Genomic DNA, 15,732 nt, shown 5'->3' on the forward strand with positions numbered 1-15,732 from the left:
AGTAACCTTTATCGCCTTACCAAAATGTCGCCAAACTACCTGTTACCATATTCCAAAGTTTAGCCAGTATCATCTGAATGAGAAGGCCACTATCTTCATATCTGTTAGGCATTTACTTCTCATAATCAGAAATATTTTTTAGTCTTAGTATTTTAAAATACGTATTTACGGTCTGTTTAAAGTCGTACATTTATTGTCCAAAATATCTCATCTGAACTTCCAGAAGCGACAGTGGCATAGCTAGGGTGGGGCAATGGGGGATATCTGTTCCCGGGCGCAGCATCCAAGGGGTGCCAAATTGATGCTATGAAATTTTTTAATAAAATGTTTTCCATTCTTGGCACACAGAAAGGGGCACAAATTCTTTAGTTGTTCCCAGGCACTCGAAACTCTAGCTACGTCCCTGAGAAGCAATCTTTTGAAACACCAAATCACACCTGAAATTCCATTCCTGCACCTGCACACAGTACTTACAGGATGATAAAATCTCACAATTACCAGCATTTGGTCAATTTTAACCACATAAGATTTGGATAAGTAGTAACCAATGTTTTTGAATGGATACAAGGTATGCCACAAAGCTGTTTTGGGGAATAATATCTCCAATTAGCTGAGTTTTTAGTACAAATAATGTCTCTTCAAAACATTTTCCTTCTACACATTAAGAATCAATCTATGTTGATGACTTCCATATAAAGAGTCAAAATGCAGATATAAGATATGTGCAGAGACAACTACTAATCACCTCTGAAGCACAACTCACTGCTCTTTACTCTCTATTTATATATCCACTCCAGAATGGATTATGACAGTCATTTACAGATAGGCACCATCTTTAGTTTTATTGGCATTAGATCCTCTTTATCACTAGACTTTATTTATGTAATTTATTTTGAAATCTTCTTTTTTTTTTTTTTTTTTTCTTCAATACATTCTCATTCAGAGCTTGTATGCTGAAATCTACAAATCATCACTCTAGTTGATAGTATAAGCACTTGTCTCTTCAGCATTACTTCAAAATTGTATCACAACCAGAAAATTCTATTTAAGTTTCTTTGCTTAATGACTAACGCGATTGCTTATTTCAAGCACAATAACCTTGTGTACCTTTTTTCTCTTTAACAGTTCACTCATTGATTCAAGAATCCAATTTGAACACATATGGAGTAAAGCATTTTGAAATCCCAATTAACAAAAATGCAACTTCTTGACAAGATACACCTTCAAAGCAAAACAAATACTAACGATGTAATACACCAATAGTTTTCTCAGTTATGTTTATGGTATGACGTAGCACAGCATCGAAGGGATGGTTTCTTGCGAAGTTTTGCTATTTTCAATTTTCTAATGCAAGATCATTTCCTAATATGCTCTCAGGGTCGTACTTATCAAAAATCCTTCAGTTTTGTTTTTGGATGTGGGAATTCAGCTGCACACTAAGTGCAAATAACAGGAAAACATAAGCACTCAAAAACTTGGAAACATTAGTAAAATATCTAATGTTCACTTCAAATAAAGGATATAATGGCTGACTTCTTGTCGTGAACATCATTGTGAGTTTAAGAAGATCTTTAAATATATAGCATTTTAATACTATTTAGCACAGTGTAATAGGTTCATTTTACAATATGCAACATCGAGAAAATATCGTTATAACGGAATTCGATCATCTATCCTTTTTTTGAACAACAATCTCTCTCTCGTTGCCATTACGTGATAGAGAAACTTACCTCTCATGGAGTTTGATCGAAGTCCGTTACAATGAGATACATTCCGCAAGAGAAGAAGAGGAAAAAAGTGGTCCCGTGATCTAGTGACAACAATCTCCGCACGTGCGCTGTTTACGATGGAGTCTATAGCAGATGTACCACTAAAATTAATTGATTTTTCTAATTTAGAAATTTACAGCTATTGTGAAAAATTAAAAAGTACTCTTGGAAGTGATTTCTCTTTTCTTGATGTCAATAAAAAGGGCCTTCTCTTGTTCAAGGAAAAGCATGTGAATAATATTTGTTTTCAAGTAATGTCAGATAGTAGGGTATTTATAGTAAGCTGCGTTAAGGCAGAAATAAAGAAAACAGTTAATTATAAAACGTCTGTGCAAATTTCTGCAGAAAATGAGGTAAGATTCATAAATTTTCTTTTATGCCTAATACCTACCAATATTCATGTTTTACTTTCCTAGGAATATTAAGTGTATATCAATAGTTGAAAAATATTCCCGAGACCTTGAATAATGTTTTCCAAACTTTAAAATGCAAACATAATCATGTAAATATTTGTTAATAGTTTATGCATAGTTGTTCTAAATTATTGAAATAGTTGAATTCACGCAAGATCTGCTTATTTGCAAAAACATAAACACCAAGCTAATTTTCTCTTATTAATTGAGTGCCATAGAGAACATATTATACCATTGAATTTTTATTAATTTCGTTACGTTGTGTTTTAATAATGTGGCTGTTAGAATCTAGTTTTAATCAATACGCATAAATGTAGTATTTTTTTATCGCTTTCTACTATAAAATAAAGAAATATCTATGATAAAAAAATTATTAATTTCACAGCTAGAATTACAGCGAACTCAGTTGTGCAAATCAATACAATCTTCTTTTTGACATTTTTTACTGTAATATAAAAAATAAATGTTAATATGAAGTTCATGCTATCTATAGATTTAGAATCGGTTATGAACAATTAAATTTCAAGGGGTACAAAATTATGTATTAATTTTGAACTGTGTATCATATTAGTATCACTACCGTCACATAATTTTAGGGCAACTGTATTTATAATGTTCCAGACATTTTAGTCTAACATTTTTGAAAACCATCTTGTGCTTGTCAGGCTGATAAAATTGTGACTTATAATAGTAATTACATTATTATTGTAGAACAACATACATGAGCATTATTTTATGTATTTCCTCTTGCAGTATACAGAATTATTATTGCAAATGATTCATAAGATTTCAAAAAAGTACTGAAAATAATTTTAAAAACTATAATTATTAAAAAACTATTAAGTTAATTAATACTATTTGAAATCAAGTAGAAATATTTCATATTTTACTGATAAAACTATAAATGTTCAATATGTGTTGTTCTGGTTTTATGATGTACATAGAAATGAGTATCCCAATCTTCCCAACATGTATTGTAACTTTTTCGACACTTTCTTTAGAAATGCTTGGCCATCTAAAGTTGTTGCCTTTACATAGGCAAGTATTATTCTTAAATTGTCTATACCATCTCATATTCTGGTGGCTTTTTGGAATATACAGTTGCATTGTGGTGCTTTGAAATAATTTTGCATAGTAACAAAAATATAAATGTTGCATATTTCCAAAACACAAAATACTTCAACATTTTCATAAATGGTCACTTATTGGCTGCATGAGATGAACACAAGAATGCCTCTATATGTAAACTTAAATATTTAACATATTTAAGTTTACATATATGAATGTGTGTGTGATTCATAACTTAAAAATTATTGGACTTTGAAACCCACTGAATAAATTGTAACAACTTTGCATAGTTGGTCCCAGAATTTCATTAATGTTCATATTTTTTATTATAGATTCAGACTGCTATTTGTGAGTGCCCTGGTGGATCTAATCCTGCAAGTTGCAAGCATGTTTTTGCATTGCTTTATGCATTAGTTGATTATAGTCAAAAAAAAATTATATGAAGCCCCAACTGAACAGCTACAAAAATGGCATCAACCAAGGCCAAAACTCTTATCACCAAAAAAGAGTTCAGATATATTTAAGCCACATGCTTCCAATTATTCAACCACGAATTCTGTTAACTTTTCAGCACTTTTTGGAGAAAACTGTAATTTCCCAATATTCTCTGTACTGGAATGTACAGACCATCTATTTCAAGTCGGAACAATTCCCCTACCTGCATTGGTATGTACCAGGATAAATATTGAAATGCCCGATTTCTTAAATATAGAAGAGGTGCTTTACTTTCATCAAAACATAAAATGTAGCCTAGAAGAAGCATGGGAGATAGAGCTTAAAACTACAGAACAGAGTGAGAGCAATTTGTGGAAGAACCACCGTCAGATAAGACTAACAGCTTCTGCCTTTCATAGTATTGCTCACAGGATGGCAGACTTTGATACACTGGCAGCAAATATATACAGAAATCATGAAAAAGACCTCAGCAAATTGCCAGCAGTCTCATTTGGTTCCAGACATGAAAGTGTTATTAGAAATTTTATCAGGAGCCAAAATGAATCTTATATTTTGAGAAAAGTTGGGGTTGTTACCAACCCACGTATTCCATTTTTGTGTGCATCACCTGATGGCTTACTTTTTAACAAAGAAAATGTTCGGCTTGTCGAAATAAAATGCTGTTACAATCCTGAAAATGTTGAGCTGAATCAGCTTGCCAAAAGACCAAATTTTTGTTTATACAATGTAGATGGAATTTGGAAGCTTAAAACAGCTCATGCATACTTTTATCAGATTCAAGGGCAATTAGCGATAAGTAATTTAACAGAATGCCAGTTTACTTTTTATTACAAATATCCAAATTATATTCATACACAGATTATACATTTTGATCCTGTATTTTGGAATAATTTGAAACAACAACTTAAAAATTTTTATTTTAATCATTACATTAAGTTCTGTTTAAGATGTTAAATTTTATCTTGGCAGTATATCTGAAATCTCATATATACATTGTGAGCAATATACTATTATTGACATGTTCTAGCTGTAAAAAGAATTATATAAATATGTAACTTGCCTTTATGTATAAAAGCAGGCAACAATGAGCTGTTGGTAACAGTGATGCCCCCACAGTATAGTGGATAATAGAGAATTTGTTCTCGGGGACCTGCATACCATTTTACATTAAGGCTGTAATTACTTTAAATAATCATCAATAATTGATCATTCTTTCATCTAGCCTTTGGTGGACTTAACTCATTTAAGGTATAATTATGTATTGGGATCAGTATGAAATCAATATTTCCTTAGCATGTTTGATGTGACTGAAAACTAACTAAATTTCTTACAACTTTAGCTCTTTGATTTAAATCATTGGAAAAAGGAATTTGACCATTTCTTAAAATCTGATGTGATACTTAACAAATCTTACTAATAAAATAATTCAGTTAAAATGGATCTATAAGGTGCACAGACTGATATTGTTTTCTATATGAAAGAGTTTAAAATAAATCAAATTACAAGCTGTAACACAATGGCCAATACAGTACAAAGTCCGAAATCTGGACTCGTCGGGACCTTGGCGATTCTGGATTTGGGATTTTTCCGGATCAGATCATCAATTTAAATCTGGTGAGACGGCATGCAGAAATTATACAATTAAAAATATGAATTCATAATTTATGAAATAAAGAACAATTATGGTTAAACAAAAGGGTATCAAAATTTACAAAAAAAAAAGCTTAATATTTATTTATTTACTCTATTAAGGCTTTATCTAGGGGTGGCGCTAGATACCGCCTGGTGCAGTCTGTACGGGTCCTAAATTCTGCGACAAAGCACCTATTTAAGTTATAAATTTTCACCGTGCCTAAACTTCAGATCCCAGGTGCTTTCCCTAAATCATAAAAAACTTCTCATCCCTTAATTTTGCCACTTGGTGCTTCCCCAAATTCCAAAAATTTTGTCTTCCCTAAATTCTGCTGCCGCTTCTGGGTTTATGGTGAGTAACATATCAGTTATTCTTAATTAATATAGCACTAAATGTAATCCTTTGGCCTAAGAGTTTCATTAACAAAATCTATTTTTAGCATATGAAAAGAAATTTTTGTTAAATTTTTCTTTGTCAACATTTCTTAAAGCATTTAAAAATCTATAATCATCACCAAGCATAATGTTAGCATAAAAGGTTGCCATACTCTTGTTATTCAATTACTAATATATATGAAAAGTTTAGACATCACTGCATGAGTTATTACTGAAGCTGCCATGTATTGATAAACATGCGGTGATGAAAGCAAAATATAATGAATAATGACTCGCCAGATCGCTGTTGGTGATATAAAACAGGTGAATGTTTGATTTGAGATGTATGCTAAGCAGATACTCAACTAAGGATCCAAATTATTAATCTCACAAATTTATGCTTACATGATTGTTTTTCCATGAGGTATTTTTTTAGTGCCTAAGTGAAATTAACAATCGGAATTTTTAAGTGAAAATCTCCACGTTTTATTACGGAAGGAAAAATCAAATGCGTATGCGTAAAGTATACCCCCCCCCCAAAAAAAAATGTTCGTGGCTTTAAGGTCCGGATTTCGGACTTTGTATTATACTTGAACCGAGAAAGTGTAAGTAATGACCATACTTTTTACTATTGCCATCGCACATACATAGTTTGCTACTTGCCACTGACATAGAAGACTCTGCTTGGTCTTCTGCTGCCATAGCCCATTAAAACCAAATTTCCTACCAGACATGTCTATTATACATCCCACATTGATTTCTGCAGTTATTTCATGCAGTGTTGTTTCAGTCATTAAGTGCAGGTGATTGGCCACTGTGTCCATGATGGGAGGTTATACCTGAACTTACGTATTCCCGGCACGTTCTTGTTACCTCTCTATGTTGAATTCCCTAATTTCCAAAATGGAATGTCCCATGCATCTAGCTCCAACTACCATTGCATGCTTAGAGTCTGTTAATTCCCACTGTGTGGCTATAATCACACTGAAAACTTTTTTACATGAATAACTTGAATACAAACAAAAGCCCTGCCAATTTGCCCCATTTATACATATATCAGTGTATATATATTATACACACCCTGTATAAGTTCACTCTCCTACATTTGAGAAACATTTTTGGGAAAACAAACTTGTTGAGCAATGCCATTGCCACTAATAAAAACAACATTCCAATGTTCACAATAAAATTTAATTCACGATTTAGTGAATTTTTTTTTATTTCCATTTTAGCAGATAATAAGCCTCACTTGGATAGACTGCGCCATCATCAGATTGAATTGGTCTGCGACATCAGATGTTGAATTAAAAAAAAAAAAAAAAAACATAAATTAAAAAAAAATTACTGCATGAACGATATATTTAATAATCAATTTCTCCGACGTGCCATCAATCGGCGGCAATGCCGCTGGATATATTTTTAGGTTCTGTGTATAAGTCGGCCCCCTACTATGAACTTTGATTTTTTTCTTAAAATTTGTCACTTATATGCGAGTATATACATAGCAATAAAACAAATCAATAAATAATCTTTGGATTATGGTAACTTGGCAAAAATTTGGCAACCAACCCCACTACAGCAACCTGCTAGTTTTGTTTTGGACGCCATTTTGTTTTCATGAAGTAAAGGCATGTTTTTTTTTTTTTTTTTTACTCAACATTTTTTCCAACAATCTGTTAGCCGAATTACGCTTATACTAGAACTTTTATGGAACAAAAATGCTTAATCATGACGAAGATTAGGTGCGAAATTGGGAGAAAGTGCAGAATCGCAAACTGCTTGCGGCGTTTTTAAGAATTCGACATAGACGGTATCCATATACATGTCGACCTATTTTCACTTAAAAAAACATCCCAGAATTACACAAAAATGGCATTGCGCACACTCTTGACTTTATCCATGTACAGTGCTAAAGTCCTAGCTAGTAACCTTTATCACCTTACCAAAATGTCGCCAAACTACTTGTTACCATATTCCAAAGATTAGCCATATAAATGTATTACTGGTTGAAATTTCACTGGAATTTGCTTTATCAAAGTTATGTTGCTAATATGGAAGGAGTTCTGATGATGTGTTTATTTGTGTTAATTTTTATATTGCACCTCTGATTTATTATTTATATTATACAATTATTTTCCTTGTTCTATACATGCATATCGAAATTTACATTTCTCATAGAGCGGCGATAATAAAACTAAATACAATGGTAGAATAATGTTAATACATTTTTATCTTCAAATGACTGATGATCTATGTTAATTTTTTCATTATATAACAAAAGAATATGAAACTACTTTTTAAAATTAATCATTTTATATAAGATTTTAAAAAGTACACAGATTTATAAAACAAAAAATATTTCCGTTAACAAATGGTATGAAGTAAAATATATGTACACATATTTGGGAATACATTAACCATCTAACTATTTTTTTTTTTTTTTTCAGAATTTAATGGTAAAACATTTATCAGAGGTTTATTAAAATTCGTTAAAAATGCAACAATAAAAAACACCTCATTTAAATTATGTAGGCTATTATATGGAATAGCTCCCTCAAAATAGCGGAATATTTTTATTCTTCCTATTGCCCGTTCAATACACACTCTTTTATTGGAAATAGCTTTATTTTCACTTCTTTGTTCAAGAGTGAACTGAATGTTTCCTTTCAAAAAGTGCGGTATTTTTAAATGACACCCTTTCTTAGATAATTCTGAATTAATTGTAAATCCTTTATCAGCTAATACTAAATCTCCTTCCTCGAGCAAATCAAGTAACTGACTTTTTAAAAAGAGAGCTTTATCTGATATTGCACCACACCACAAATCTGAAATAAAGGTGACTGCTCCAGAAGGAGAGATGCCGACTAGTGCTTTCAGCGTATTGGCATTTTTGTAGTAGCTGAAAGTTAGTTGCTGTTCTGTAGGATTGCATGGCCTCTGTATTTCGAGCTCTGTGCAATCAATGATTACTCGGCAATTTGGATATTGATGTAAGAATTGCAGAGGCATGAACTCTTTAACTTGGGCCTTTTTTGGCCATATATTCACACATTTAAGCTTAGTAGAAACAATTCTCGTTACACAATTGAAAATCTTTGAAACTGTAGAAGAAGCTATCTTAAAAATTATTCCTAGGAATTCATTTGTGGTTCCAGTTCGAATTTTCACTAGAAACATGAAAAATTGATCAATAGGTGGCATTCTATCTTTCTTTAACAAATCTTTCGATAAATTTAAAAAGTTGAATATTGTCATAAACGTCTCATGAGAGAAACCTGTTACACATTTCATGTTTACTTTTATCCTCTCATTAGCTGAAGAAAACACATTCAATAAAACATTATTTTGTGCAGCATCCAATTGGTCTTTCATTTGACAAAATTCGTTTAAAATTAACAAAAAAGACTCGTCAGTTTGTGATGATACTGTCTTCCTTATGCAAACAGGAATATTTGCTCTGAAAAGGAAAAGAAAATATGTACTGTAATAAATAGTTTGACAGTTTAAATAAAACAAAAGTTCTAATATTAAAATAAATACTTTTCTTCAATAGTAATGTCCAAAATTTAAAGCATGAATTGCAGCTCCTACACCACAGAATAGTTATGGTTGATGGAATTGGTGAATAGGAATTTTCCTAATCAGAAATTAGTCAAGCAATATGCTTTTTTTTTTTTTTTTTTTTTTTAATTTTCTTTTTTTAATGTTGTGATAGACAGGCAAACAACATTCATAGTCATATTATTGCTATTTTTTTAAATATATTTACAATTTCTAGATATTATACATGAAAATTTCAAGACGGTATATATGTAACTAAGGATGGGTTATATTCAATATTATAAAAAAATATATTGTAGACAACAAGCTCCAAGACCAAAATAAATGCATAAGTGTCCTTTTAATAATTTGAAAAATAAAGATAATAATGAAAGAAAGAAATAATAAAAGAAAACAGTGCTTTTAATAATTTGGGAATAAATATATGTATAAAATACAGGTACTCAACTGGGTATAAAGTATATATGTTATGAATAACAATCCCTTTCCCCCATTTTGGTGACACTACATCATGCTACACGTTGCAAACATCTAATTTATCACTTGCATCTAGCTAAAGTACCAAAATAACTGATAAATTTAAAATATCTGACTACAAGTATAAATAATGTTTTATTATGAAAAGACATTTCTAAAATATCTATTCTGATTACAGTACAGCAACTTAATAAAAAAATGCATTCTCTTAGCTAGAAAGGTATCAATGTAACTGATTTAGATACTTTTCCATTATGCACTTGCCATGCATTTTGATGTGTATGTGTTAATAACAGAAAAATGAGGTATGTGTGTACACATATACCACTTCGCACACACACACCAAAATTTGTATGGCAGATATATAACGGAAAAGTTCTCTCATTTATTTGGCATTCTTTTATTGAACTATTTAAATACTTTTGTAATATATAGAATTCTTTATTAAAGCAGTTCCCAAGACTGAATCACTAATCAACTGAAACATCTCATTGAAATCTTTCCACATATTTCTCATACCTCATTACATGTTACATCTTGGTTGATTAGTAATTAAATTTGGGGGACATTTTACTAAATTTTCAATTTTTTTGTGAAACTTTTACATGCAAATAAACATAAGGTATACAAAATAGAGGATGAACTAACAATAAAAATTATTTTTAAATCAGCAATACTGAAGCATTTAGAAGCTTAAAATTTCTATGTAGTAAGCTATTTGCAAGGATAAACTTAAGGCTAGCGTCTAATATGATACCTTACAATGTGATGCTAGTAATCAGAATCTGGTGAAGTAAATAATAACAACCCAGAAATCAAATTCAATGAATTTATTAAAAAGTATTATTAGCAGTGGTAAAAACTGAAGTAAGAAACACCAAAGAAATAAGCATAGAAAGTGTCATATTATAGAAATAAGTATTAAAATTAGGTGGAAACCTCGCTAACTGCTTCGTCAGTGAAGTGTCTACCAAAGTTGTAAGAATTGAAGTAAGAAACATGATAAAAGAATAAAACAACAAGTCCTTAACACATAAGCAATAAAAACCCTGTCAAATACGAAATAATATGTATCATGCCATAGACAGCAATTAAGTTGTGATCAAGGCAATTTTCATTTCTAAAACTATCAGCTGCAAAAAACATTGAAACAGGAAGAAAGTAATTAAATTTCATAGCACACCAATTATGCTTTTATCTTTTTCTAAAACCAAAAGTGTAGAAAATTTAAAAAAAAAAAAAAAAAAAAAAAAAAATGCTCTATGTATTTCTGATAAAACTAGTAGATAAATACCTCTTTTCTCTTGAACTTTCCTGTGATGGTTCACCAAATACATAACTAGTTCGCTTACGAGTGGTTCCTTTAGTCGAAATAAAAATAAATTTCGTTGGCACAGCATCTGCCTTTAATGACCTCCTGTTCGTGAATGGCTGGTATGTGAAACATTCTTCTTCAAAATGTTCAGAGCAAATTCTGGTAGTGGGGGTTGGATTGAAGTTTTCCCTTTTTATTCTTACTATCCACTCTTTACGCAGATTTTCATCCTTAGGAAACAGATGGAAGGAAATCTTATTTTCTTTACATCTGTCTTTCATATTGTTATTTGAACAACCGTATGCACAACATGTAGTAGGCATTGTCAACACTCAAAAACTGGAAATGTAAACAGGAATTTAGAAATCAGACTAAAGATTAAAACTATAATGGGAAAATGATAAATGAATTATCAGATCAAAGAAAGAATTCGTAAATAAATATTAACAATCAGAACATGGTAAAGCAGCGAACAAGAGAGTATCATGAAGATAATAATAACATATAAGAGTGGCAAAAATTATACTAACCAAATGAATGAACAGTTAATTAACGTTTGAAATAATACTTAAAACTGAAATGCAAATTTCATAACTAATTAAAAATAAACAAAGTTTCCGATTTTTCAACACAGCTACAACAGCACAAGCTTGTTTGTTTACATTAGCAGTCCTTACATCACGTGACCTCAGACGTCACCGGAATGTATCTCATTATGCGACAACAAACGCTGACGGTTTACGGAAGTTAGCGGGTCTCACGTGACTGGTGGCAACAATACGTCACAAACTATTTGTCTGGGTTACTATAATTGGCTTTTTTTTCACTTTTTTATGTGAATTTCGAAAAGTTTAGGTTATAGAAAATCCTTACTACCATGATGTAAACAAACACCGATTGCAAAAAATTATTTGGTAACTACATCCATTACGTATTGATAAATTTTTCTACATAATTACATATAACTGCATTAATAACCAAATAAAACAAACTTAAATTACAAATGCGTTGTATTATGGAGCAGGTAAGGAACATCAGAATTATAGAATCCGGAAGATATTTTTTTTTTCCAAGTTACAAATATAACAAAATACGAGCAGTGTTATCATACATTTTTAAATCTTCATATTCTTCAATTAGAGTGGTATGCTGCTGTTTTCAATAACATTAAGAACTTTCGTTGGTGTTAAAATAAAATCTAGTAATTCTGCTGAATACTGCTTTTCATAAAAGCACGAGAATATTTTAATGGGATTATTAAACTGTCTGTAATAAAGAAAGAAAAAAAAGTAGGTTAGGGATAAACAGTAAGTAAAAGCAAGATTACTAGTAATTTATATTAATTTTAACTATTGTATATATGTATAATTTTGTGAATTGCGAAATAATGATATTTGTTCAATTTATAATTTAATAAATAAAAATTGTGAAAAATGATATTTGTTCATTTTATAATTTAATAAATATTATGAAAAAGCCACATACTTTTTTTTAAAAAATTTTGCACTTGTTTTTCATTATTGCATTTAAGCTTTATTCATTATTTGAATCAATATATATAAGAATATAAGAGAATCATATACGTTTTACAAGTAAAATATTATATGCAGTATGAATGTATATATGTTACTGTAAGATCCTAAAGTCTGGTAAATCCTAGGTGTTACCAGTAAAACCTAGCTTTTACCAAAGTAGCTTGTTAAAAGTTCGAAGTATGCTTTAATAGGATTCCACTTCAGCCTTTGAGGTAAAACCTAGGAGTTACCAATGCCTTCTGGTAAAATCCTGAAACGAGGGATTTAAATCAACCTTGAATAAGCCTCCGCACACAAATTCCGTCATGACACTTTTCTGTTCCTGCCCCTCCTTATTTGCACCATTTGCAGTCTAATTTGGACATAATTTAAACAAGTGTAAGCAGCTATGTGATGAAGTCTAACGTTAGGAATGGAGACAAATAAATTAGCAGAGATTCATCTAAATTAACATATATTGAAACACAAAATGGCACAAGTACAGTAAACTCTACATGGTAAAGTAAACGGTCACATTAATAACAGACTTGATCCTTGCCTTCCCCCTGTCTGAAATTTCGCCATAGATTGCGCCAAAGGAGTTTCATTTTCCCGTCAGAAAATACGGACGTTCGATTTTGAAAAAGGCTATCTGTGAAATCTTCCAGGGGTAATTGAAGATTATCTCAACACATTTTATTGAAAAAGGCAGTACGTTTACTTAATTTCTTCTGTTTATGGTAAATTTATGCATTTGCTTTCAATTTCTTTTTATTGATGTTCGCAATTGTTTTCGACCTAAGGTTGATAAAGAATAAATCTGTACACTGTTTTTCGTCAACAATTGTAGCTGTTTTCTGATAGTTGTAAATCTAGGTAGATGAATTTTGTTTTATGTAAGCTCATTTAATTTTTAAATACACACTTTATTGTGTCAATATATATGTTGATGTATGCTTATTGAGTATGTATGCTTGGGTCTTTTGATGTATGTTCAGTGATTATGAACCTAAATTGGTTAATTTAGATAAATTTCAGATGTTTAATATTTTAATTTAAGGATGTGTTTGATAAAATTTATGAATGAGGATTACATCTGCAAATTTTTGGATTTAAGTTGCATTTAGAACAGTAGTTACTTTATTTATAATCAAACTATTTTATTTTTATATATGAAAAATTGTCTTTAATTTTTTATATTAGAAGTATTAAAATTGTGAAATTGTACATTTTGGGATAAATTTATCCATTAAAAATATATATCTGATTTTGAATTCATTGGCCCTCTAAAAGAATTAAGTGTACAAATAATTTACTATTAGATTTAAAGTCCATGCACTATATATATTAAAATATATTTTTTATCTTTGTTGCTTTTTTTTATTACTTTAATGGGCACGTTATGAAAATAGTGTATAGGGAGATTAAATATGAAATACCTTATTAATATTTTTAGAAATTTTATGCATTACATCTATAGGTATCTTTAATTATTACTTATCTGCTCCTATCAGTTATTTACATACTTCCTTTTTCACCCTTTATATTTTAGGTCTGAACAACTATATGCAAGTTTTATGTAAAAACAGAATCGGATCTAGAAAAGCATTTAAGAAGTACTCGTTTTGTAAAACAGTTCATATATCCTTGACCTCAGCTGGAACAACTGAAGTTTAAATATGACTTTCAAGAGATTAATAAAATGTGCCTCTGATCTCAATACCTCACCAAGTGACTGCTCTCTTCAGCATATATACAAGACTATTCTTCAGAACGCATTGCCAGTTTTCATTTGTCATGATAATTAGTATCTAATTATATTATTGTATATATTACATCATCTGTAATATTTCATTAATAAATTATTCCAAAAGTGAATATTTGAACTGCTTAATTCATATATGCACCTCATTTAATATACTGTAAAATTTTCTCTGTGTTCACAGTACTTTCAGAAACTTAGACAAATATTATAAATTTAATTTTATCAGTACCCTAGAAATATTGAAAAACTGAATATATGAAATGTGCATGAGATTCTAGTCTTGATTTCTTCATTTAATACCATACATAACTTATCACAAAAGCTTAATATGTAGTATTAATAAAAAATATGTACAGTATTTTTATCACTTAAGACTATTCTGTAGCTTATTGAATCAACTGCTTGGACTAGTAATTTATTTTGATGGCTTCTTGCAGTAGTTTGAGGTGAAAAAGTTTACTTTAGTATTTATCACAATTATTGCTATTTCCTCAAAAAAATAATTCATTTTCAAGTAAGATAAGGCTGTACCTTATTCATACAGGTTGAAGCAAGACTGGCACCTTTGCATTCAAGTAAGTATTATGGGGCCTTGCTGATTGCTAAACTCCACTCTAAATGGAATTCCGATGGTCTCCTGCCCCTCATCTCCTACCACCAACTTCTTGAGATGATTTTAGCTTGCTTTGTGTGTTTAGTGATCCCTTACCACACAGACACTATGCTTACAATCATCCATGCCTTCTCCAGGATTCGAACCTGGGCCCTTTGGTAACGGCAGTCAGCATCACTAACTACTAGCCTGTTTGGTCAGCACCTTATTGACACAAGTACAGGTTGAAGCAAGGCTGGCATTCAAGTAATCATATTAAGTATTGCTGAGCCTTGCCAACTGTCAAGTTTCCATCCCGAATTAAGTTCTGAAGGAAATCATCCCAGGTTGCAGTACGAGCCAGCCTCTCAAGACCAGTTCACCATGTACTTTGAGTGCATCCTTGCTATGTAGGGGCACTCAAGATGAATACAAACATTCATGCCTTTTCAGGGATTTGAAATTGGGCCCTTTGGTACGACAATCAGCAACATTAACCACTATCGCATCTGGGCAGCATGTTATTGACACAGTGAGATAACCATCTACCTGAATGATGGTTTATTACATTGTTGGATTGGTCAACATTACTTAGCACTATTTAAAGATCGCCACAGAGTTCTCCCAGCATAATGCCCAATGATTTTTTTTTTTTCTTTTGTGAATTATGTAAAAGATAATGTTTATATTCCCTACTGTCAGTTATAACTGCTGTAGTTACCATCAGCTAAGAAATATTACAGTATGTGTGAGCTGAGTCAGAGTATTGCTTGAATATGTATCATGAAATAAGAG

At 31.0% G+C, this 15,732-nt stretch overlaps 1 protein-coding gene and 1 long non-coding RNA gene across 3 annotated transcripts; one reads left to right on the top strand and one right to left on the bottom strand.

Annotated features, from left to right (window-relative positions):
- Positions 1–7,985: 7,985 nt before the first annotated feature.
- LOC118202152 (uncharacterized) lies at positions 7,986–12,604 on the bottom strand. Of its 2 annotated transcripts, XM_085826207.1 has the most exons (3): positions 11,597–12,604; positions 11,046–11,405; positions 7,986–9,170 (listed from the first exon to the last, which is right to left on the bottom strand). In XM_085826207.1, exons 2-3 carry the CDS (start codon positions 11,387–11,389, stop codon positions 8,135–8,137), a joined length of 1,380 nt encoding a protein of 459 aa, XP_085682333.1. In that variant the 5' UTR covers positions 11,390–11,405; positions 11,597–12,604; the 3' UTR covers positions 7,986–8,134. The 2 variants fall into 2 exon arrangements, with proteins under 2 accessions (XP_085682333.1, XP_085682332.1); XM_085826206.1 differs by having other exon boundaries at positions 11,046–12,604.
- A 534-nt stretch (positions 12,605–13,138) lies between these two features.
- Positions 13,139–14,458, top strand: LOC118201462 (uncharacterized). Its single transcript, XR_004760251.2, has 2 exons — positions 13,139–13,291; positions 14,133–14,458. It is a non-coding gene; the product is annotated as an uncharacterized LOC118201462 (long non-coding RNA).
- The last annotated feature ends 1,274 nt before the right edge of the window (positions 14,459–15,732 follow it).

The sequence above is a fragment of the Stegodyphus dumicola genome, chromosome 11, assembly GCF_044657685.1.
Source record: "Stegodyphus dumicola isolate Sdum_Otavi_A_Nest chromosome 11, ASM4465768v1".
Classification (NCBI taxonomy): domain Eukaryota; kingdom Metazoa; phylum Arthropoda; class Arachnida; order Araneae; family Eresidae; genus Stegodyphus; species Stegodyphus dumicola.

Coding starts and splice junctions, on each gene's coding strand:
- LOC118202152 (XM_085826207.1), bottom strand. CDS start 11,389: ATGCCTACTACATGTTGTGCATACGGTTGTTCAAATAACAATATGAAA. Junction 9,171..11,045: donor GAAAGTTCAAGAGAAAAGAG/GTATTTATCTAC, acceptor TTTCCTTTTCAG/AGCAAATATTCCTGTTTGCA.